Genomic DNA, 25,702 nt, shown 5'->3' on the forward strand with positions numbered 1-25,702 from the left:
TGAAGGAATGGGAGCAACCTTATAAAAAAGTATTTAAAATGTCGTATATAGAGTTGGTGGCCCCATATTTTGAAGTTAGCAGTGGTTGGCATCCAGTTACTGCAAGTGAAATTAAACAGCTGATGTCAATAATGAAGGAGGGGAAAGTACCAGGACCAGACGGTCCCTCTGGAATGTTTTAAATTAGATCCAGAATATTGGGCAAGAGTTTTTGCTCATGTGTTTATGAGAAGAAACAAAACAGGTAAGTTCCAAGCAACATGGCCCCAGTCCATAATTGCTCCAAGTTTTAAGAAAGGTAACAGAAGAGCTACCTTCTCATACTGTCCAATTAGCTTGTTCACAATTGTGGCAAAATTATATGCACTCTCCTTTTCTGAACCTTGTATCCATTACTCCTTGTCCTAGTCTCTGCAGCAGCAGAAAACAAGCTTGCTCCCTCTTTAACATGACATCCCTTCAAATGTTTAAACATGGCTATCTTGTTACCCCCTTAACAGTAGAAACCAGCCAGGCCTACTTGAGTTATGCAGGTCACCCAGAGTTTATTTTGAGGCCTAGAGTTGCCATCCTCCAAGTGGGAGCTAGAGATATCCCAGAATTATAAGTGAACTCCAGATGTCAGAGATCTGTCCCTCTGAAGAAAATGGCAGTTTTGTAGGGTACACTCTATGGCATATCTGGCAGAGGCCTTTCTTGTCCCCAAATGTTGCCCTCCTCAGACTCCAAGACAAAATCTCCAGGCATTTTAAAATCTGTGCTGGCAACCCTAGCCAGGCCTAGCCCCAATGAGTCCTTCTTCAAAAGCTAAAGTAGGCCTGGAAAGGGCCATGCACCTCCTCCAGCCTTTTACTGACAGAACCAAGCCTGGAATCTGTGGTTGCCAGCAATTGCAACTGATGCGTGCTGTTTATAATTGGGGGTGGGGGGTGGGGGTGTTTAACTCCTAATGTTTTTTTGTTTGTCTTTTAAAATTCAAATTTTGGGGTTGAGGGGGCAAACCTGGGGCATTGCTCAGTTTTGTAGAAAAATCTGGCTTGCCCATTCACTGCTCCAGTCTGGATTTAAGCATCCTCAGATTTGGCCAAGTTTACTATTACTATAGTATAGTATAGTATAGTATAGTATAGTATAGTATAGTATAGTATAGTATAGTATAGTATAGTATAGTATAGTATTGTTAGTTGAGTGTTTTTGGCAATCTTTTCTTTTGAGCTTAGCCTCACCTCTGCACATAAGTAAAATGTAAACAGCAGCACGAAGTCCAGAAATAGCTGGGGATATACATCAAGCAATCCATAATTCAGTTAGGGCTCCCAGAAACATATATCCAGTTTATTGAGAAGAGTATTATTGAAAGCAATTGAGAACTTTGGGAATAAATGCCAGTAATCAGCAACAAGATGAAACAGAATCAGAAACTTTTTGATGAATTGGAATTATTTTTAAGTAGTTTTTTCAGGTTTGGAAAAATCCAATGTTGTCTTAGGAGTTATCAAATTCATTACTATTGTTTAATCAGAATTTAACATTAATTGTGTGCTGTAGGCTATGGAATTTTTTCCCATTTTGGTCTTATTCTTTCAGATTTATACTTTTGTATGGTATGGTAAATAAATGAAGCTAAATAATATCATCATAAACATAACTGACAGAATTAGCCTGCTACGCTGTTCTTTTTAATTACCCAGCTGCCACATTCATGGAACACTGGAAGAGAAAACAGATGAGACTGAACTATAGATGGGATTTGACTGGGTTTGAAGAAGAAGAAGTAAGTTTTTTCATATATTATTTCATTGTTTGCTGTGTTTATAGCTGCCTTATGAATGGTGTTTTATTAACCCACTGGAAAGGAAAATCCTGCACATATATGGTTTCAATGTTTGGGAAGGGTGTGTTCATAGCATGTCTTGTTACCATGGAAGCGTAATATCAGAGCTGCAAATGAAGGCCACACCTAGTAGCACTGGCATTAAAACATATTTAGGGGGAAAAGGCTTCCCTTGATGTGGAAAACATATTAACATGAAAACAGAGGGGAAAACCTTGTAAAAACTGCCTTGAGGTTAATTCTTTCATGTATGTAATATTGGCAGGCCTCAAGATTGTGCTTGTGGCATCAGTGCAAACTCTCTGGGGTATAGCTTACATCCAGCACATTTCAGGACAGTGGCTAAAATGAAGGAAAGCCATCAAAACATGAGAAATAGAGATTTCCTAGAAAATGATTTATCATTTAAGGCCCTCCTCTCTTAGCAGTAGCCGTACAGCAATACTTATATCGTTTTTCTTCCATGCTAAAACCCCTGTTTGTGGTAACATCAGATTCAGGTCTAATGGATCTGAGGAGGGGGGTGGAACCAGATATCCCCGAACTCCCATATTGGGAATATCTGACACACACATACCCTCCAAAATTGGATCCTTTTCCTCATTTACCTTTACTAAAGCACCTGTGGTAGTGGCTGGTGCAGAGCTGTTTCGGAGCCCGGAGGCAGCAACCAGTGGCACAGAGCTGCATGCCAATCCCAGATGGGCTGAGCCCTCTATGCAGCCTGCTGCCTCTGAGCCCCACATGGAGCCTGGAGGCTGTGGTGGCTGGTGGCACTGAGCTACAAGTTGGGCCTGGCTGCGCCAAGCCCAGCTTGCAGCTCTACATGGCCCACCACCTCAAATCCCAAGTGGAGCCTGGAGGCAGCAGCATAATTCTGTCTTAGCTCTGGCCACCAGGCAAGTGAGGGGGAAGGGAGGGTGTGAGAAAGGATTCCCACCAGTCTTTTTTTCAAGTTTAAATTGTGGCAGAGACAGAGCAGCTCAAAAATATACCTTAAAAGTTTGGCGTCATTCAGGATCCATTTTTCTGTTCCCTTTAAATCACTGCCTTTTTTCAGGAGAAAAGCTCCCCAAAAGAGGGGTCTTTGCTGAATGCACACCCCCAGCCTAGGCCTCTGCACTGCTCTCTGGTTTGCCAAGATTCCTGAAGATTTAGGGGTGATGCTTAGAGAGGGTGCATTTTGAAGAGTGTAAGAGGGCGACAAGGACTCACCGCGGTCGCCATTTGCCACCAGGGGAAGGGCAGCGTGCTCCCCCTTCCCTTCCAGCTCCGGCAGGCCAGTCCCCTTGGGAAGAGGTCAGCAAAGGCGAGCCTGCTGACTGGTGGGCGGCTGGCGCGAGATCACAGCACCTCGGCGTCAGTCGCTTGGTCCGCCCCCTCGCCATATAAGGCGGGGCTGGGACTCGTTCCGGCCCTCTTTTGCCCACCAGTCCCCTTGGGAGGAGGTCAGCAAAGGCAAGGCTGCTGACTGGTGGGCGGCTGGCGCGAGATCACAGCACCTCGGCGTCAGTCGCTTGGCCGCCCCCTCGCCATATAAGGTGGGGCTGGGGCTCGTTCTGGCCCTCTTTTGCCCCACCGCTGAAATCATCCCACCCACCGCTCCCTTACTGCTTGAAGGGGTACAGGGGCTCAAGATTTTGCTTTGCTCATGTCATAGCCATCTGGCAGTTTGCGCATGGGGGACTGATCTTGCCTGGGGTAAGCTGCTTGCTAACCCCCTTTTGGGAACCTCCTTATGAGGTAGAGGTGGAGCAAGCCTGGGGTCTGGCAGCCCAGGCTTGGGCTGAGACTGCTTGCGCCCCCCTCAGCAAATGGGGGATTCTTCAGAATGTGGCCCACCGCCCCGTCTGGAATTCCCCCCCCTTTCATTGCTGCCCCGTTTAATTCAAGGGTGAGTTTATTTTCCCACTGTTTGAGGAAAGCTGCTTTTGGGACAACCTGCTTGGCTACCCTGCTTTCAGATCAGACCCCCATGCTGCGCCTCACGTTCATCTGTTATTTCTTGCCAATAAATGCAAACGGCTATGGCCAATTTTATTTACCACAAATAAAGTGTTGTGTGTTATTTTCAACCAATTGTACATTCATCACTAGGATAGTCCGTCCCTCCCTCTGGTGGCAAGGGAGCTCGGCAGAAATGTCATGACACAGAATCCTCCCTCCTAATCTGCTGCTTCCTCTGAAAGAACTGATATCTCTGTTCTGTAGAGCAATTGAAATACTGGGATAACTCCAGCTAGGGTTGGCCAGACCAGCCAATGCCAGTGTCATTTTTTTTCTTCCACTGGTCACTGGAGTGCCAGAGGGCAATGCCTGCTGAAAGCAAGATATCTTTGTCCTCCAGTGGACATATAACAACCCTAAGTCCACAGGCTACCTAACAGAGAACTACCTCGATAGGTGTTTTCTCCTGCTGCATTCCAGAATGTGTGTACAACAGTTTTATCTCAGAGGGCATTTGACGGAGGTTAAATCTTTTGGGCTGATTTGGGCTGATTTTTAATCTCTGTACTCTTAAATCTGTGTTCTATTTGTACTTTGTTAATGGACTGTTATGATGGCTTTGTGTCCTGGTAACTTGTTATTACACTGTTGACTGCCTTGAGTTTAAGCAGATAAGGCAGGGTGCAAATATTTTAAATAAGTAAAAAATCTGTTCACTTTTGATGTGTCTAGCACTACATTAAAAGTTTGCTGGGGATGATATCAAGTGGATACTTTGTTTCAGTTTTGAACATTTATTTTTATTTTATTGGAGTTCTATGTCGCCCTTCCCGTTTTGGAATCAGGATGTCTTCTATCAGATAATTATACAACAATACACAATTTCCGCATAAATATAGATTATATGATTGAAACTTTAAAACAATAGTTTTAAAATTCTTCAGATGCCAGTACTAATTCCAAATAGGGATGTTTATCCTGACTGGGGATGGGGGGCAGGGCAAAGTATTTTAGAGGCCCTTAGAGATCTTATCTCTGCCTCAACCGTAGACCTGGTGGAATAGCTCTGTCTTGTAGGCCCTGCAAAACTGTATCAAGTCCTACAGGGTCCTGATTTCCTCCGACAGAGTGTTCCACTAGTCCTGGCTCTGGTTGAGGCTAATTGGACCTTTTTTGGGCCAGGGATCTCTAGTAAAGTTCTATTCATAGATCAAAGTGCTCTGTCCATTAACAAAATCAGTTACTGACTTTAGCGCAGGGGTTCCCCATTTTTTTGAGCCTGGGGGGATCTTTGGAATTCTAAAACAGGATGGTGGGTGCAAGTATGGAATGGCTGCAGGAAGCAGAGTCAACTTGGAGTTGAGGAGCATCCTTCCCAAAAACTGCACCAGATTCAAGAGTTGGATGAAGTGATGAAAGAAGTCTTGTAGATACCCCAGTGACTGTTTATTAAAATCAGGAAATGTTTATTTTCCTAGTATGAAAGGTTTCCTCCTTTTCTGGAGCATAGTGAATTTCTAATTCTTAATATGAATTGACGTTTGGAAAGGTTTTATGGATGGGTTTCTTCTACTCTGTCATCAGGAAAAGCCTTCAAGAGCATCTAATTTTTAAGGCCTTGATCCTGTTATGTGCTCATAGATGTGCCACTGTGCTAATATAAACTGCAAACCTGGTATTGAGGTTTCACTTACTAGATAACAATCGGATACCCTAAGACAACTGTTCTTTTATTTTTGGCACCTTGTTGTTAGCTTACATGAAAGTGAAGAGGATTAACTGTATCCTTCTAGTGGCAAATACTTTAGAAGGTTATGTCAAGTGCAGTGATAGCTGCCTGTGACCTGAGATAACTGCTGTTAATGGAATATATTTTATATTTCATCTAACATGCTCCAGTCCAGTTAATTTGGTTGGCTGAATAAAGCACTGTAGCATGCACTGTAGGTAAATGGCATGGGTCAGAATCCCAAGGAACTGCTGCAGTATAAGTCACACTGAAATGAGTGACGTATGTACCAAAGCATAACCATGAGCTTTCTCATGCAGCTGCTGTATATACCAGAGAGTTGTGTCATAGTGTCTCACATCCCATGTGCCTCATTTCTTAATTTCATCAGGGCTGTGGAACTCCACACTGCTTAAATATTTAGAATCATGTGTTTTTCCTGTGATAAGATGTTTATTACATCCTCGATATAAATACAAAGGGAGACAATTTCCCCAATGATACATGGTGCATGAATAAAATAGTTGTATCCTTTGCACAATTTTGCAATGGTAAAGTAACCTTGTTTTGTGTTTTTTGTTTTTGTTTTTTTGTGTTTTTATATGGTTTCCTGAAGGAGGCAGTCAAGGTTTGGAATTTTTTTTTGTAAATTCTTTGCTTTTTAAAATCTATCTAATGGTGAAAGAAATCTTTTGATCTCACCTCATTCTTTTTTCCCAGCATCTGGTTTTCTTTAGAGCTTCCACTGCAATGATTGTTTCTTCCTTTATATATCCCAGTGATGGGACTTTTTCATATCCATCCCCATCTCCATCTAATGCATTTTGAAGCTACTTTCTGAATCTTTGGCTGTCTTGTTCCTTCAACTTCTTACTGTTTTCCATATCCTTTTTTAATGTGTTTGCATAAATCTGAAATACAGACTTTTGGCAAAAGAGATCAGGGTAATTTCTAGGAAGAATATCTTAGGTATCAACAAATCTGGTATTTCATATGATGTCAATTTTTGGGTCTCCAAGAGTTATGCCTAGTATTATCTGTTATAATGTCATCTCACGTGAAAACTTTAAAAATGAGTGGCACCTGCAGTGCCCAAAACAAAACATTTGAGCTTAAACTGTTGCAGGGTTGCACCTACTCTTCTTTGATAGTAGTGGCCACAGTCCTGCCTTTTCCTACACAGTGTGATGCAGCTGCTGTGTTATGCTCGTGTCTCAAGCTGCAGCACTAGAACAGCAACTAATGCATTTGCAGCAGACCTGAGAACTCATAATGGGTGCAAAAGCATCAGATGATAGTTTTAGCCACTTAGCTGCTTTAAGTAGACTGGCACATGAAATACATTTTAATAATCTAATGCAACAACTTTAAATTAAATCAGAACACAAAGTTAATTGTTTTTATTCTTTTACTTTTACACTGGAAGACAATGAGTTTCATGACTTATTTGAATCTATTATGTTTGCAGGATCACCCAAGGGCTGAGTATGAAGCTAAAGTATTAGAAAAGTCCCTAAGAAAAGAATACAGAAATAAAGAGGTAAGTTAACAATTTATAATTAAGGGATTTCTGTTTATAATGGCATACAGCAACACACACGTGTTCTGTGATCATTCTTTAATGTGAAGTGCACCACAGTGAACAGTAGAAGTACAAAGGACAGTTAGAAATAGGAGAGGAGAGGTGGGAAGCTACAAAAAAGAATGCTTAATCTGGGACAAACGAGTTCCTTTGGTGTCATATCAGTGTGGATCATAAATATAGTGACTATGTTAATTGCTGCAGGTTTCCAGTAATTTCTTACAAGGAAGTACCACTGAATTCAGGAGGGTTTACTTCCAAGTATGTGCATAATATACTCGTTTCCAGTACAACATCATAGATAATTTATTCAAAACCTGTAAAGTTGTGAACACCATATAGAAATGGCATTAGTATATCTGTATAGAAAACGTTTAATAGAAATGTAGATTGCAGTTTCCCAAACCTTGTGATAGCTAAGGCTATTGTTTTTTGAATTACTGTAGGAAACACCCTTTAGTCTTACACCCAAATTAGCAAATATGGTCTGTCCCCTTTTTTTTCTGCCTGATTGGAGGAATGGTAATGGAAGCAAAGACTCACTGTGCAGTCTTTTCTGTTTAGTAGATATTTGAGACTTAATTTAGTTTTGCAATTTTCTCATGGCATACATGCGTGCACTGGCACAGAGCTTGGAAGTCACTGTACTAAGTGATCATATAACCATATCCCTTGGTAGTGAACTCCATAAATTGCTTATGCTTTGTGTTCTACCTCATGTCTGTGTTTAACAGTGATTTCCTAAGTGAGTGCTTTTATCGGTCAAACCCATTATAGTAATATTTCCTTTGCCTGCATTCACACATTGATGAGCACATTGGTTCTTTATTCATTTGAAATACTATAAAATTCCAGTGTGGATTTTACTGCCGTATGTAAGAATTAACATGATACCCAAATGTAGACAGGTTGTCATCTGTTCATATTTATCTGCATATAGTTTCATAAATCATAATATATACTGGAATTTCATGTACATTGATGTCACAGAAGTGCCCTTCCTCTTTGTATTTTCTAATGTGAACCTGGCAAGTTTATGATTGAAGTAGGCATATTCTGTGGGATAACTAACCCAGATTAAGTAAAATAGAAAGAGCCAAAATACACATTCTACACGAATTTGAAGACTTTGTAATATGTGTTCCTTGCAAAAAATATACTCATCTTAGCAGTCTTATTTGTATTTATTTCCTTAATTTTATTTACCAATCTTTATGTATCCCGTGCTCCTATCCCCCCAAGCTCTTGCCAATTGTAATAAAATTTAAATAGGGTGATGGATCATAGTTCCTCAAATACCAGTTGGACCTTCTGCTCCTGTACACTATGCTTTGGTTGCACTAGCTATGAAAGAGACTGTTACAGATAAAGAAAGAGGGAGAGAGAACATGAATTTGTTTGTGTTTCCAGGGATCTTTGTACTGTTTTACAAAAACTTCTGGGTGTCAGTAGGTAATGGGTTAAATAGAAGAATTTTTTTGGCTTCTCTTCCTTTGGTACATTCCATGCTCTTGTTTTTCCACATTCTAGAGGGGCCAAAAATGGAGTAATGAAGAAAGGGTAGGTCAAAAGTCAAGCAGATACAGAACTGAAACATAATGAATCAAGTCCATTTCAATAAATAATGTAAATCTCCTTTAGTAGAGCTGAAGTCAAACAAAGAGGCTAGAGCTGAAATCAAACAAAAATAACAGCAAGATTAGTCTGGAAGCAAAGATTTCTGGCAAGCTAGAATCTGGAAGGACAGGTAGAGCTGGGTGGAAGGGATTCAGAGCCAGAGCTCTGCATCTTGACAAGACAATGTGGCCTTTGTTCACCTGAATACTGCTCACCCCAAAACAAACTATCACTGAACTATCACATGAAAAAAACCCACCTGCAATACAATACTATCAACCACACCTTTGCATAGCAAGTTCCACTCAAACACTTACTGATTGGTTCCCCCCCTTGGGACATGACAATTTATACCCCCACTAAAACATTCCCTTCTCACTGGACACAGTGTGTAACAGACTTCCCTCTGTGATACACCTCTGAAGATGCCAGCCACAGAAGCAGACGAAACATTAGGAACAAGATCCACCAGACCATGGCCACACAGCCCGGAAAACCCATCACAACTAAACTATCACTGACATTGTTTGTGCTTGGGTTTTTTTATTATACATAAAATTTGTTCTTGGAATGTGAATGTATTTTGACTTGTATTGATTTTGGATCACAAAAAAATTGATATGGCAAACTTAAGTAGTGGGATAACACAGGAGTAAGCATATTGAAAAATGGACTTGTAGACCCTGCCAAACCTGAATATAACCCAACAACTTTAGTCAGTTTAGTAGATTTTCCTGTTAACTTATCCCAAAATATTCTCAGAGCCAGTTCACAAATTATATATTAGGCATATGCCAAAAATGTGAATGCAGAAAATGTGTATTGTAGAAGAATAACTATCATGGAGCTGTGATTTGGTGTAGTGACTGTACATAATGTGCAAAATGGCCCCTGCTGTCTTGAGTGGATGCTTGGTGGATGTTTGTACAGCTGCCTTGTAAATTTATATTCTACCTTGTCCCCTCTTTACAATGTCCAGTCCAAGGAAAGCTGTTGGGTACATACTAGTCTTGGTTTTGTCTGTTCTTGCAGTTTCCCATTTAGGCTTTAGCTTCACTTGCTTCATTCTCTGTTTACTTAATTTTCCAGGTTAAAATTACTATGATTTACCATTTTCAGTGGTTTTGTATTTGTTGATCAGGTTTTGTGGATGATTTTTATATGGCTGAATTGCAAATTAAGATTCTTGGGGTGGGGGAGGGTTGGAGGGGGGGATTTTTCAAATATTTTATGTTATTAGCAAGTAAACACCCAGAAAGGGACAGAATTCTGTCATGACGTTTTGGGGCTTTGCATTGCACTGGTGTCATGTTCTGTCCTATGAAGCCACTCTTCAGAAACAGCTAAGATCAGCATCGGATCTATGTTGTCCTGTGCTGGAAACAGCCACTACCAGATACAGATAATTGTCCTGGAGACAAAACCTGTTGGGATCAGAATTGGGGATTATTCCCTTAAACAGAAGGCTTTTCTGTTATCATGGAGCCGTTGGTGCAAGCTCACAAATTAAGTATTTTGATAACTAGACTTTAGAATGGATATAGTTGTGGCCCATTTGTCATACATAAAATGTCATTACTGTGGGTACTGTGTTCAACTATTAACCAGGATCAATGAAGCATGCAGTTCAATAGGGAACTTTTACATGGAAAATTCTCCCCATTTCACCACCTGACTGGTGCAGGGTATTTTCCTGTTTCCACATTGTCTTACAGATAAGCCTCTGCCACTCAGGTGGAGGAGTGGGGCATCAAACTGGTTCTCCAGATTAGAATCCTCCTTCTCTTAACCACTACACCATGCTGGATGTTGAATTGTGGCATTCCTAGCACCATCTAGCTCTCCAGAATGAAAAAAAAAACAGAGTAACCAGAGAATTCTGATGGTTGTGTTGTATTGGAGCATTGGGGGGGGGGGGGGGCTTCACTACAGGGGGTTGGACTTGAAACCCCTTCCAGCTATATGTTTCTACCCTGTGCTATCTGGATCTGCTTTTCAAGCACACAGAATTGTTCCAGCAACTTGAACATCTTGGTAATCCACCCTGGAATGGAAGAAGCCCAGGTGCCAATTTCAGCCTATATTTACTGATTGATTTAAATCCAGAAATGCACCCTTGGTATATTGATTAACAGGTTGGTCTGCTATTTTGTTCAAGTCCTGGATTTCATTTGGAAATAAACTACGCATATAGTTCCTTGGCCTGACATCTCTAGATTCACTTGTAATTTTGAAACTCCCTCACTGATGCTACAATTGTCTATTACAAACAATAGTGATATTTGATGCTTTTTCTTCTGTATAATAAATATGCTATGAATAAATGTTTGCCCATCTCTAAACATATCATCTATTGAGTATATTGAGCTCTAATTTTAAGTATCACATATTTGTGAAAGTCTGAGAAAAATTACAGCTTGGCTCTTATCCTGTTTTTCTGCTTGCAGGAAGGGAATGGGAGATTTTCAGTAACTATATCTCCCCACATTACAGTTCACCCTCCACACTGTTCAGTGTGCACAGTTTTGGGAGGCAAAACAAGGGATTGGAGAGCAGGAAAGTTCCCTTTCATCTTGTGCAGCTCTTTTTGTACTAGATATGAACAATTCTTGCCAAGCACCATTTTTGTCATTATACACCTCATTCCATTCAATAGCATTTGACCCAGCAGAATATTGTGTAGAGTAGCACAGCAAAGGGATTCACTTTCAAATAAACATAATGTCTGTCATTGTAAACTGCTAAGTTTTAGCATTCCGTTGCTCATACTTATTTCTAGTGGCTAACACAAAGGCTTTGTTTACGCTACAAAATATAAGAACGTAACAGAGTCCTTTAGGATCCAACAAGGTCTTTCAAGTCCACTGTTATGTTTTTAACAACGACCAGCTCAATACCTTGAGGAAACACAAAAGAACCCTCTCCTGTTGAGTTGATGCTGCTCTGTCTGGTGTATTCTGGTCGAAGCCCCAATGAATCACCTCTCAAGGCTAAAACAGCCCTGGAAAAGGCCATGTTCCCTCCCCTAGCCTTTTACTGTCAGAAACCATGGCTAGAATGCTGGCAATATTGTTTTGTTTGCCTAGCAGTGGCCACTTATCATTGGCTGTGTTAACCCCCAGTTTTATTTATTTATATAGATTTCAGATTTTTCTGCCAGCTGGCATTTTTCTCAGGTTTATAAAAAGATCCAACTTGTATGTCTATGACCTCACTCTCTCTGGATTGAAGTATCCATGGATGGAGCAACATGAGAATTTGATACTTTGGGGAGGGAGGGAGGGAGGGAAGGAGGGATGCACAATATTGCAAATTGCTCCTGATTCCAGATCAGTTTAAATTAAAGAATAACAGTTCCACAACAGATCTCAGAAAATTCCACTGTTTCCGCCTCTCCATTAAACAGGAGGCCACAGACTTCTTTGCACATTGCAGAAGCTATAAAAGTTAAAATCTTGACTTCATATGCAATGCCCTTAACAATTATTTTAACCAGATAATAGTGGTAGTTTTCTTGTGGCTTTATTTTATATTTCCGTCCTTATGTTAATTAATTTCATAAATTTTATTTGTCCATAACATGTAATATACAGCTTTTGTTTGTTTATTTTAAGCAATTTTCTGCAGAAGGTACTGATTTATTTGCCAAAACAAGTAAATACTTTGTAACAACCATATTGCATGATCATTTTTGTTTCCTTTGAATGCCATCAGAAGGGCCAGCAATTGCCGGAAGAGGCAGCAAACAAATGGCGACAAAGAGTTAAGAAAGTCATGGCTGGGGTGAAATTGGTACATTTTGTTCAAATATGCGGAAACTTTGAGTGACTGTAAAAACCAACATTAATTTCTTTTCTAAACTTTGTGTCTTGGTCGTCTAATATTCACATATATTTCTTTTCCCCTTGCCCCCAAGCCCCTTTTGTCAGCACCCTTACTGAGACTGTTTGGAATGGCACTGCATGGTTATTCCTTACATATTGACTGGTGTGGCACTTCTGCAATGATGCACGTGCCAGATGCTTGAAAGACTTGCCTGCTGTTGTTGTTTTTTCAGACAACATGCATGTGTTGTGCATGTAACATTGAGTATCTGATGTTCATATATTGGGCTCCTGTAATTATATAGAATGCTATCATATACACTAGTAATGCTAGTAATGAATCATGTCTTCAGGTCCTGCTAATAAAATTATCTCAGTGACAGTATGTAGGAATAAAATTGCCATTGCTCAATTAATCAAAAAGCTAAACAAGCAGGTTTAATCAAATAATTCAGTAAGCTGGATTCAGCAGTTCCATTCCACTAACGGTGCAGCTGTCTTCTGGTACAATGATCTTTCTGCCAACGTAAGAACCTGTTGCACCTAACTAAGATTCTTTGCACTGGAGGAATGCACTGCTGTTAGTAGACCATATCTGTAAGAGCCATTTCTGTGTCTCAACCCAGAAATGTAGACAGTCTCTTTAAGAGTTCCTAGGACATCAGTGGAGGCTGTAAATGCTACATTTCCTGTTCACTTTGTCCACCATTCATTTTTCACCCTTCTTCCTGGCCTGCTGTAGGGAAACTCTGCCTACTACAGCCAACAAGGGAAGAAGATAGAAGGGAACTAGAATGAAAGGGAAGCTGTCACATCCTGTTCTTTTGCTTAACAAGTGAACATTAAGAAACAAGCAGCATCTTTTGGCAACTTCAGGAAATGTAGGCAGACCTGGACAGAGATAAGGAGGTGCTGTGCTAAAGTGTGTTTCTCATCACTGTCCATGTTTTCTTTTGGGACTGGCATTAACAAATGCAGAGCCAAGTGCTGGTCCTCATACTAGCCAGACTAAAAATTTTGTGACTTTTACTAAAACTTAGAAAGATGTTGTGAGAATAATTCAAGAAGCACAGCGGGCACACTAGGTTTTTGAAACAATTTATTTACTCTTACTGACATTTATCCATTCTTGTGAGTGGCCACAAAGCATATTCAGATGTATACTGGTAACCCTGAGAAATTGAGCTTGGTTGCCAAATTATATGTTACCTCAAACACTTGACTGCTACTCATCCTCAGCTCTTCCCAAAATACTGTTTGCTTAAAAGCAGATGAATTCGGAGTTTCCTGCCACTAGGAAGGGGCAGCCAGCGAAGTAGCACAGGGGTAGAGAAATGTAACATCTTGGGTCATGGTGACATGATGGGTCTGTTGTAGGTTACTGGGAGACATGGGTCAGTCGCAAGCTAGCAGCTATGCAGTTATAATAACCTGCAGTTGCCCTTTAGGTATAGAATGCTTACAATAAATGTGATCGTTACGGAATGATGCTATCAGGAATTAATCAATTGGTATTTTATTATAAATGCCTAATAAAAGTTTTAAAAATAATGTAAATAGTTCCAAGGGGGAAAAGACTGTACCGTTTTAAATTAAACATGAATAAATATTCTTTTACAGTCCCTCTGAATACCTGTTTTTTTTTTTAAAAAACTGCTTGATGGCTAAGATGAATGCTCAAACTATTTTCTCTTGGAAACAAATATGAAGGTCTATTGCTTTCTTTATATGGTTGCACTGAATTGACCACATCCTGTCCCAATTACCTTTGTTTCAAAATGTTACTTGTGTTCCTTTGTCTCTGCATTTCAGTACAGTTATGTGTTTGATGGCTTTTCTACATCAGAGCTCGTATGCCAAATACAATTGTCCAGCTGCTGTGTATGACTATATTAAATAGTATGTTGTCTTTTCTTTCATGCTTTAGACTGAAAAAGAAAAACTGACATGGAAAGATCGTTTTCCAGCATACTTTACAAATTTTGTGAGCATTATTTTCATGGTAAGTTTATCATAGTAAATACTTCAAATTCTTTGTCATGCCAGATTTTTGAAAGGATAAAGAAGGCTCCCAAGATGCTAGAGTTTTTAAAGTGTAGCTTTTATATATACTTTAGTTGACCCAGGAATTAGAACTTTTTTCAGTTAGGTGTTGGCTGAAAATATTGTTCACCAGTGATAGATATTTATCCATCTTAAGAGAATATCACTATTAAAGCACTTGGGGGGAGTGAGTTGAATCAAGACTCTTAGGTTATGAGCCAGTGGGTCCATCAGCTTTAGGGATGACCCCTGCCAATACTGTAATTTCCAAATGACTTATTGAATTAAATCTATCCAGTTCAAGTATGCAAGCTCGAGGGCGTGTTCCCCTATTTATTTGTGTCTTCAGTACCCAAAAGGCCCTCCTGCTTAAATATACCTTTTAATCTGTACCATGCTATAGATAAGTTTTCATGTTATCTCAGCTAAATGCAGTTCCATCTCAGTTCTTAAAAGATAGTTACAGTAATTGGCCTTACTTTGACAGAACATGCCTTTTCTTATCAGGGCAGATACACACATTGGAGCACTGACTTTTAGAATGTTGCCTATTCCACACAAAGAGTTACTAATACTCCTATATGTAACAAATTGAAATGTTTGCTCACTGGGTGAGATCCTAGTGTAACTTTATCTGTTGCAAAATTCTTCTTGGGGTGATGATAGATTTAAAAAATGATTAATTTTATTTCAGGGGATTTTATTGTGATTTAGCTCATGGTTTCTAGGCCAGGAGAGCAGTATCATTAAAGTAAAGCAACTTGAGTTTTAGTAGCCATTTATACACTGGTGGTTTCCTCCACAGTGAATATTCCTTACCTTTGGAGGAATCTCCCCATAACGCACACATTTTACCTTCCTCTGAATTCACCACATGTCAGCTGAGAGAAGCCCCATGGCTTTCAAAACCTGAAAAGCTCAACTCTTCCCCCTCCTTCACAGAAAAAGTGAAAGGAAAAAGTGTGTGTTTTGTTTCTCTCTCCTCCCAGCTTTCTCCACCCACGGAACAGCAGTTCCTCTGGCAGGGACAGGACCAGGAAGTGGAAAGCAGTCAGATGGATGGATCTGTGCAGCTAGGGGGAGCTTCGCAGCAGGAGAATCCCATGTACTAAGAAAGCAGTAGGAAAAACCCATTGCAAGGCACACAGCTGCACAGAAAGTTGAAAGTACACAAAAGGCACTTTTGTGATTATTTTATATATGTCCATCTTTTGGCTCTCTTGGTCTCTACAGTGGCTAACCCATACTTTAAAAATCCAATAACAACCAGTAAAAGTCAGTTACAGCAACATAATCGGCAATATTATTTAAAATAAATAAACCACAGTAAGCACAAAATACTTCCAACACTGCTGTCCTCTTAATTGGTCACATAATGACAGCTCCATAAGCACCTCACATACAGAACAAAAGGTACCATATGAAGCAAATCGTATGTAAGAATTGAAACATTCACTAGTATTGTTTGATGGTCGGGAGTTGGTTATCACCTAGATGTAACCACCCTTTTACAAACTATCTAGAACCTTTTTGCAACATGTAACATGCTGTTTTTAATTTCCAGATTGGGCTGACATTTGCGATTGTTTTTGGAGTTATCATATACCGAATCTCCACTGCAGCAGCTTTAGCCATCAGTTCATCTCCAGCTGGCCGGTCTAATATTAGAGTAACTGTGACTGCAACTGCAGTGATTATTAATCTAGTGGTGATTATAATCTTGGATGAAGTATATGGCTGCATAGCCCGATGGCTGACCCAGATTGGTAGGTATGAACTATGTCACTTGATTTAAAACTGTAGTTTCAAAAAATGATCTGCCCAGAGAGACATCAAGGCTGCTGGGTGACTTTGGGCCAGTCACAATTCTCTCAGAACTCGCACGGAGTTAGGCAATTGCAAACCATCTCTGAATAACTCTTGCCTTGGAAACCACCCTGTGGGATGGCCATAAATTAAGTGTGACTTGACGGCACTTCCCAATACCATCACCTGAGAGCATAATGCCAAGCAAAACTGCACAGACAATACCTCTGGTCAATAATATAAATATATATGAAAAGATTACTTGGCATCATCTCTTGAACACATTTCAACAACTAAGAGCCAAAGTACATATTATGTGGAGTATCTGTGATTGAATCTTCAAATGTTTACTTCAGTATAAACCCATATTGTATTTTTCTTTTTTCCCTACTGGGGCAAACAGAGGCAGGGTGGGTTTATTGGGACAATGGCATGTGAGGAAACAATTCACACATGCACACGCATCCAGCATGGTAGTTCCAATCTAGGAGACCCCTAAAGTTGCTTTTTAAGTATGAAGTTCATGCCAAAAGACCCAGTTATGAATCCTCAGTATAACATGTAGTTTAGTCCTAATGCTGGATATAAATAGGGAAATTGGAGAGAAATCAACACCCTCCTCACTTACTTTAGCGTGCAAAGCAGTTTTGTAAGTTCATCTCCAGCTGTGAAGCTGCTTTGTTGATTTACAGCCCACCCCTAAAAATCAGCTTCAACTAACATAGCATAAATATTCATTTCTAGTAATTGTTTACTCCTTGGGAGAAAATAAGATGTATATAGCTTTTACTGAAACTGCGATATCACCCACAACAAAAGGATTTTGTCTGAAACCCTTTGTTTGTGATCTGACCAGGCGAATGTTCAAAGGTATGTTTCATACCCATTGCAGTGCAGGCAGCCTTAGCCGTGCCTTTGGAGATTTTCTTTGGGAGCTAAAGTTTTTCTGTCCCTACCTTCAGATAGGATCATGCCTATCAAAGGAAAGGCATCCAGAATATCAGTTCTTGTAATCTAGAACATATTTTGTTCAGCACAAAGAAAGCAAGAAGCATTTGCAAAGAAAGTAATGCATTTCCTGAAATATATACAGATGACCCAAGAAAGCATGCTGTGTACAGTAACAGGTTTATCCTGCTGTTGAGATTCTTCCCTCAGTTAACTTACAGCCCAGATCACCTTCAGCTAACATAACATAAACTACTATAACATCATAAAGTAGCTTCCAGATTTTGCAGTGAAAATGACATTTGATTCAAGACATGCAGAGCAGAGTAAGCCAACTTTGCGCTCTGTGAAAGAATTTTCTGTCTGGTATCTGCCTACAAGAAATCACTTTTGGATATAGGATGGCAAAGCTATCTAAATCCCTGTCGCTCAATGAGTGTGATCCATGCTTATCATACCTAATGCCCTTGAATGGCAATGACAGGTGACTGCTATGGATGCAGTAGAACTGATAGATGTTGTTCTGCTAACACTAGGAGTAGCATTGATACATTTTGCGGTCAGCATCAGAGAGAAGCATCTTAAGGCAGCTTCTGCGGCCTTTTGAAGGATTCAACACTGGCCTGCTGTGGTGCATCAATAGTTGTTGCAGTCTTCCTGTTTTTCTGGGCAGCAGCAGCATCTGTGATACTGGACCTTCTGAAGGAATTGGTACTTCCTGCCTAGGAAATAGAGCATCACGGGGATTTTCCTGTTTCTTCTCGCAGGACAGCATGGGCAGCCAGCCTGATGAGCATGCACATGAATAGTGGCAAGAAGCAAATGGTGTTCTCCTTCACCTAGACTCTGCTTTCTGGCAAAGAGGAAGCCAGCAGCCAGTGCCATTTTAATTGATACCCATGTGTACAAACAGCAGTGGTAGCTAGAAGCTGCAGGGGTGGGGGACGTGAGCCCACAAGGTGATAAATTCAGCAGTGGGCAGCTTCCCGTTGGACTTTCTGGCAGTTCATAGGATCCCAGTTATGTGCTTGTAAATATTTTGAATTGATATATAAGCACTCAGTTTTTCTAACTGGCTTTAACTTTTTATTTAAAGCTGTTGTAGTTATACATGGATTTCTCTCACAGAGATCATCATAGACATCAGTATGCATGTTATTCAAGAGGGTTACTTCACCATTGTTAGTTGGATTAATTGAATCAAGATATCATTTAAGTAGAATTAATATAAAATGGGATTAAACAAGTACATATGTATTATGTATCATATTTTTTCAGTTTCCTGTCTTTATAGTGACTTTGTATTTGTTTCTGCGCTCAATCACCTAAGTCCTCATCCCAGCAGCTTTCATGACATCAGTCAGTCTCACAGAGGCCTACCTACACATCCCATCTATGCAGGCCATTTCTGATTTTTCAGTTCTCCTACCAATATCAACCTTTTCAGTTAAAAGCACTACCCTGTCAATTTCAGCTTCCAGATGTCTCTTACTACAGTTCTTCTCCAGATAACACCATCCAGAGGGCTTTTCCACCACCTTCAGTTATTCCAAAGGCATTGAGAAAGGTGTGTCAGGAGCAGTCAATAGTCACCTTTGTGGCTCCAGAGCAGTCTCAGAGATCATAGTTCCCAACTCTGATGGAATTATCCATGTGAGAACCTTGGTGTATTCATGTGAGCTAAGACATGCTACAGCAAAGTCTGGCAGCAAACCCAGAGTAGTTCCATCTGACCAAATGGCTCTGGGGGACTTAGGTTATGTTCCACAGTTTGCTGAAACAATTATGGCCTCTAGAAAGTTATCCACCACATGTATATACAACTTCTCATAGAAAGCCTTCACACAGTGGTTCTAGAGTAAGCACGTTGACCCACTAGACTGGTATAAGCCAACTATTAGCCTTTCTACAGGATGGGGACTATCAAAACTCAAGGCATCTACCCTGGGTCGTCAGGGAGTGGCCATAGTAACCATAGTACCTCTGATAGTGGGTGTTTCCTTGACCAGATATCCACACATAGTTTCATTTCTTAAAGAAGTGGTGCAGATCAGCCCTCTAACTATTAGTTCTTACCACATGGTTCCCTTTGAACCATTAAGAGGGGTTTTACTTAAATGGCTGCACATGAAGATGGTATTTCTAACAGCGGTGACTTCAGCTCACGGGGTTCCTGAATTGGGAGCACTAGCAGCCTCGAAAAGACTCTGTATTTTTTATAAAGATAAAGTGGTTCTGCAACTGGGTCCCACCTTTATTCCCAAAGTTAACTCTCTTTTCCATAAAAGACAAGTAATTAATCTAGTGTCATTCTGCCCATGGCAGAAACATGCCCATGTGACACATGGCACACGCTTGTCCTCCATAGGATGCTTTGGGTATATATCAGACATATATCAGAAAAAAATAAGATTCCTTATTCATCTTATTGTCTCAAACAAAGGGAAGAAGATGTCTAGGTCAGCAATCAGCTATAATATTAGATAATGTATATTCTAGGCCTACATGGCCAGCAACATTCCCATAATTCCAGGCATCCCAACACATTCCATACCAACACTGCCTTTGATTGTTGAGCTTCAGTAGAAGAGATATGCATAGCAGTTCCATAGTCTTCCATCTTAGCGTTCAAGCTTAATTCATTCTCTTCCGCTGATACCGCCTTTGGACTCAGGGTGTTGCAGCAAGTGGTAGATGAAGTCTGGTTCCCACCTGGATTTAGAGACATTGCTCTTGGAAGTCCCAAGTTTTAAGATGCCCTCCTCTTCACAGGGAGAGCAGAGCCTTAGATACTTATTGTGAGGGTTCCTTGAGCTGTCAGGTGACGGCATCTTACCTACCCAGAAAGAGTTAGAGAGAGAAGAGGAATTATTAAGATTCAGACAGTATATTGAGCAAAGAAACCAGGAATATGTTCTGGATTGTCAGCAATTATGTTATTAAACACCCCAGACTCAATCCATCTTCCCCCTCAAAAAACACCTTTCCTTTCTGTTGCTCTAACACTTTTAACCGTGACAGTATTTTCACCTGTTCCCATTAATTTTCTATGTTCCTTGTATTCCTTACTGTCTTTCTTCTTATTAGTTCAGAAAATATTTTAAAAGAACTTAGGAGATTCCCACCTGGGAGAAGAAAGTGATAAGGTTAGTCCTGCCTCCCTGAACAGCCAGTAACAATCACCCAAATTTCAAGATTACCTCCCTGACCTCAGAACAGCAAAAAAAAAAAAACCCTTGCAGTAAGTATGCAAGGTTCTGTTTTTTTCTTTAAGACACAACTAAATATTTCATAGGAAAAGTCTTCCAAAGCTTATATTACAAAGATCGTAAAATGTAATGTCTGAATGTATTCCTTTTAAGCATCACTTACATTGTTCTCATTTATACCAGAGGTTCCAAAAACCGACAAGAGTTTTGAAGAACGTTTGATTTTCAAGGCCTTCCTTCTGAAATTTGTCAATGCCTATACTCCTATTTTTTATGTTGCTTTCTTCAAGGGTCGGTAAGTTTCACATCTTAATTAAATGCTTATCAGTACCTTCATGCTTACTCTGACTCCTTGTTTATGTAAAGCAATTATTCAAGGACAACTGCTACTTAGGCCATGGTGTTAGCAGATGATGCCAAACATATTGTGTTAGTTATGCTTGAGTTATAAGCAGTTTTCCTGCAGTGCAAAAAACCCGCCATGTAATAGTGTAATATATGCTTCCCCGCATACGCCGTGTGTGACAGATTAGGCTTTAAAATGGTTAATTTTAAAAGGTGTAGTTTAGCCAGAGTAGGAGCACCAAAATGTAAACCAAAGCACCACCTGATTGCACTGGCGTAATGCCCATTGGGCAAGGTGGGCAGCTGCCCAGGGCATCACCTTGTGGGGGGCATCAAAATACTGGGTTCGTTTTTGGGTATTTTAGTGGTTTTCCATTGTTGGCCTGCAGGGGGCGCAGTTTTTAGGCTAGCAGCACCAAAATTTCAGCATATCATCAGGAGACTGTCCTTATGCTACCCCCCAGGTTTGGTGAGGTTTGGTTCAGGGAGTCCAAAGTTATGGACTCCCAAAGGGGGTGCCCCTATCCCCCATTGTTTCCAATGGGAGCTAATAGGAGATGGGGGCTACAGTTTTGAGGGTCCATAACTTTGGCCCCTCTGAACCAAACTGCACCAAACCTGGGGGTATCATTAGGGCAGTCTCCTGATGAGACCCTGAAAGCTTTGAGACTGTGCCTTCAGAAATGTGCCCCCCACAGCCTGCAACCCCCATTGACAGCAATGCAGAAAACTCAATGCAGAACAAAGATTCTTGGGCAAATTTCTAGGATGTTCCTGCAGGGGGTGCACTTTTGGATATATCGGCACCAAAATTTCAGGGTATCATCTGGAGATGATGGCACCCCCCAAGTTTGGTGCAGTTTGGTTCAGGGGGGCCAAAGTTATGGACCCTCAAAACTGTAGCCCCCATCTCCTATTAGCTCCCATTGGAAACAATGGGGGATGGGGCACCCCCTTTGGGAGTCCATAACTTTGGACTCCTTGAACCAAACCTCACCAAACTTGGGGGGTAGCATAAGGACAGTCTCCTGATGATATGCTGAAATTCTGGTGCTGATATGTCTAAAAATGCACCCCCTGCAGGCACCAATGTCCTGGTGCAAAAAAAAATTGGCCATGGTGGAGTGGCCGCCCATGGCGGGGGGGCATCCAACTCAGGTTTTGCCCAGGGCTACAGTTTGCTCAGGGCTGCCTCGTTACGCCCCTGCCTGATTGGCTGGCTGAAATCCCGTAGCCAAGAGCCACAGATAGGGGGAGCTGGCTGATATAAAAGCAGTAAGGAGTCCAAAAGAACGACACGTTGCAAACTTAGCTGCTACTGGCTGTATTATCAACACATGATAACAATATATACAAGTAACTCTATATACCTTGAAACCATCAAGTACAATGTATATAAGCAGTTGCTTAACTTATAATAAATACAAATAAATACAATAAATATATTGCTACACAGTTGTGATTTTTACATTTCAATATCTAAATTTGAATTGTCACATTCAGTCCATGCCTGTATCAGAAGTTTTAAAGTGGCTATAGTCCTCCAAACGTGGAAAATACGTCATTCGTAATAAGCTGCACCTGGTGTTCCAATCCGTGTATCCAACTCATCCAATATATTGTTATCATATGTTGATAATACAGCCAGTAGCAGCTATGTTTGCAACGTTTCTTTCTTTTGGTCTTACTGCATAATTTTCATTTCAAACTGCATATCTTATTCTGATCTAAAAGCAGGACAAGCCTGTCAGAAAGACAATGGGGAGAGAGATAGGGAGAACTCAGAGTCTTGAAAGCAGGTCGAGAGCTTGTGTGACACACAAATCCTGTCAGTCCTCAGATTTAGTCAGGGGAGATCATGTCTAAGGGCAGAGAGAGCCAGAGACAAAGGGAGAAACAATGAAGGGGCCGGTATTGTCAAAAAGATCTCAGACTGAAGGAAACAGCCTTTTTTCCCTGAAACGCTAGAGGACTGGTTGGTGGGAAACAAGAGGGAAACTGATCTCACAGGAATGCTCCCAAGCCCACACAGAGTGCTTGGCTAGTGTCCCATGAGGAGGAAGAAGAAGGGTTTGGATTTATACCCCCCCTTTCTCTCCTATAGGAATCTCAAAGGGGCTTACAATCTCCTTTCCCTAACCCCCTTACAACAAATACTCTGTGAGATGGGTGGGGCTTAGAGAGCTCTGAAGAACTGTGACCACCCCAAGGTCACCCAGCTGGCGTGTGTTGGAATGCACAGGCTAATCTCCCAGATAACCCTACACAGCTCAAGTGGCAGAGCAGGGGCTCAAACCCTGTTCTCCAGATTAGAGTGCACCTGCTCTTAATCACAACGCCACTGCTGCTCCTCACCTAGGAGACCACACTTAGATACTGGTGCCTTTGAGCCCATGAGGGTGTGTTTAGCTTAACTGGCAGAATTAAGAGTGGGTTTAGTGAAACCCCAGAGCTTATTCTGTCCCAAGTCAGTGAGTTCCCTTGGAGTTAATGGTGGGTGTTCAGAACTGTGTTAAAAAGGTTTACCCTAAGCAGAGACACCTGTGAGTGTGTGTGAAACTATAAGTGAAATAATCTGTGAAACTGAAACAGCCATCTTGAAGTGAAGCAAAATCTTGTAATTGAAGCAGCTATTTCAGTGAACCTGCATTTGCTCTATAACTTCTAAGAAATATCTGCCTAAAGAAACCACTGATGCTTAAGTACCTCTCTGTAGCAACAACCTGAGAAGAAACTCTTGTTAGATACAATCTAGTTTTGTGTTTAATCTTTTAAATTCCTCTCTAAGATATATTTTTACCTCAGCTTCTGGTGGTAGCATTTATATATTAATTTCCCTGACAGGATTTCTGACAGAAAAAGGCTTGAGTGTGTGCGTGAGCTGGGGAGTTCCTAAGCCAAAGTCTGCTATCAAACCATACACCCTCTAGCAACACACATTCCCTCCCTGCTGGGCCTCTGTTTCTCTTCAGGGAGAGGGTGTTGTGCTGTGATACCATGCAAAAAGGAGGCACTTACGTATAGAAACAAAACACTCTTTCATAGATTATCTCTGTGTATGTTTGTTCTAATTAAAATATACATCAGATTACTTGCTTCCTTATTTCTAGTATTTTTCCATAATACTTTTTTTAAGTGTCTTTATAAGTAGAAACATTGGGAAGTTTCTTTTCTTGTCTTTTTTTTTTAATTTTCCCCTTTTTTGAAGCTTGGATTAGAATTCTGCTGTGGCCTGCAAAGACAGTTATTTCTGTGGCCCTATGTTCATAGATTATATTACCTCCAGACAATTTATATTCTTAGAAGCAATTGCTTAGGAATACTTGAAAAGATGTACCCATAGGTTGTCACTGAAGGCACCAAGTGTGTAACATATTGCCACCCAGTAGCCAAACAGCAAGTACATTTTGTTGAGCAGAAACTAGGCATGCTCCTGAGGAAGATGCGGTTAGTTGAGACTCTATTCCAAGATGGACACCTGGCTCAGGCTTTGTGTGCTGCAGTTCAAATAAAGGAGATTTCTACCTTTGATTTGTTGGTGTAGACTCCAAACTTTACAGTGTGAAGAGCTTTCATGAGTACTTTGGGTATCTCATACCTTAGTATTTCATTCTCCTTCATTGCATGCATGCTTCCTTAAAAGTCAGCAGCCACGGATGGTACCACCAGTACAGTACATTCAGCTCCTTTCAGAGCAGGAAATTAGGGAAGCCAGAGGGCTCGAAATCTCTTGGTTATACACACAAAATTCATTGTATTCGTAGTATTTAATGTTAATATAACCCTCTCAAATAGGTGTTACTTACTTAAACAATATATCTGATAATAGTTTAAAGTAGTGCTAATAAATTCAAACTCTAGCACCTAGATCTACTTTCTGTTCTTTCTGCTGTATTGGAATATTATTTACTGACTGAAAAAATATGGATCCATGTCGATTTTGAATCAGTGGGAAATGTTGAACAAACACTATGAAAGCCTGCACTGCCTTTCATCTACGTAAAAGCAGAATGCAACTTTAACTGTTGTTTTCAAATTGTCCTAGATTTGTTGGACGACCAGGGGACTACGTCTACATTTTTCATTCTTTCAGAATGGAAGAGGTAACCATGCAGGGTGAGGGGGGAGCTCCATATTTATTCCTCATTTTAGAAAACAGCGCTGAAAATTCAAGAAAGTTATCTGGAAGAAATGCTGATCTAATGTCTATATTTTCTCTCTTTTAGTGTGCTCCGGGTGGTTGCTTAATGGAGTTGTGCATACAACTCAGCATTATTATGTTGGGCAAACAGCTGATTCAGAATAATCTTTTTGAGATTGGCATCCCGTAAGTAACTGAGGAATTAAAATAAATGCATAGCATCTACAAAATAAACCTTTAATAATACAAATATAATTTATTTTTATTATCAACAAAGTATGCAAGAAAAGATTTGAATACCACTGTGTCATGCATACTCTAAAATTATATTCTCCATTATACATTTGAAATATTTGATCACTATGAACAGCAAAGGAAAAATTATATATAAATCTTGCCAGTATTTAGGCCAGGTTCTACAGATCTGTTGCATTCACAAATCCCCACTTCTATATTCTTTCTATATTTTGAAGTCCCCTCTTCTAATAGTCACTGTACCTCTTAAATAATCTCTGAAGAAACTTCGGGTGAAGCCCACATGAAGACATAATACAGAGGAACTGGTGGACATAAGGGAGAATTCTAGAAGTTTTCTTTAGATCTCAGTCACTATTCCAGTATAACCAGCTTTGGCCGATTCCCCATGGTCAGTTAAGTTCGTCATACTCTCGCGAAAT

General features: G+C 40.5%; 1 protein-coding gene across 8 annotated transcripts in view; it reads left to right on the forward strand.

Moving 5' to 3' along the window:
• ANO1 (anoctamin 1) overlaps nt 1–25,702 on the forward strand; it is a 197,976-nt gene that overhangs the window by 155,417 nt on the left and 16,857 nt on the right. For 6 of the 8 annotated variants that reach the window (XM_048486382.1, XM_048486381.1, XM_048486383.1 and 3 more), the window contains 9 exons: nt 1,692–1,774; nt 6,127–6,138; nt 6,979–7,050; nt 12,424–12,501; nt 14,461–14,535; nt 16,141–16,342; nt 20,723–20,834; nt 24,930–24,987; nt 25,111–25,211. In XM_048486382.1, coding sequence (XP_048342339.1) covers nt 1,692–1,774; nt 6,127–6,138; nt 6,979–7,050; nt 12,424–12,501; nt 14,461–14,535; nt 16,141–16,342; nt 20,723–20,834; nt 24,930–24,987; nt 25,111–25,211 — 793 coding nt within the window. The remainder of the gene's footprint in view (nt 1–1,691; nt 1,775–6,126; nt 6,139–6,978; nt 7,051–12,423; nt 12,502–14,460; nt 14,536–16,140; nt 16,343–20,722; nt 20,835–24,929; nt 24,988–25,110; nt 25,212–25,702) is intronic. The other 2 variants (XM_048486384.1, XM_048486388.1) reach the window with 1 other exon arrangement.

Source organism: Sphaerodactylus townsendi, linkage group LG02 (assembly GCF_021028975.2).
Source record: "Sphaerodactylus townsendi isolate TG3544 linkage group LG02, MPM_Stown_v2.3, whole genome shotgun sequence".
Lineage (NCBI taxonomy): Eukaryota > Metazoa > Chordata > Lepidosauria > Squamata > Sphaerodactylidae > Sphaerodactylus > Sphaerodactylus townsendi.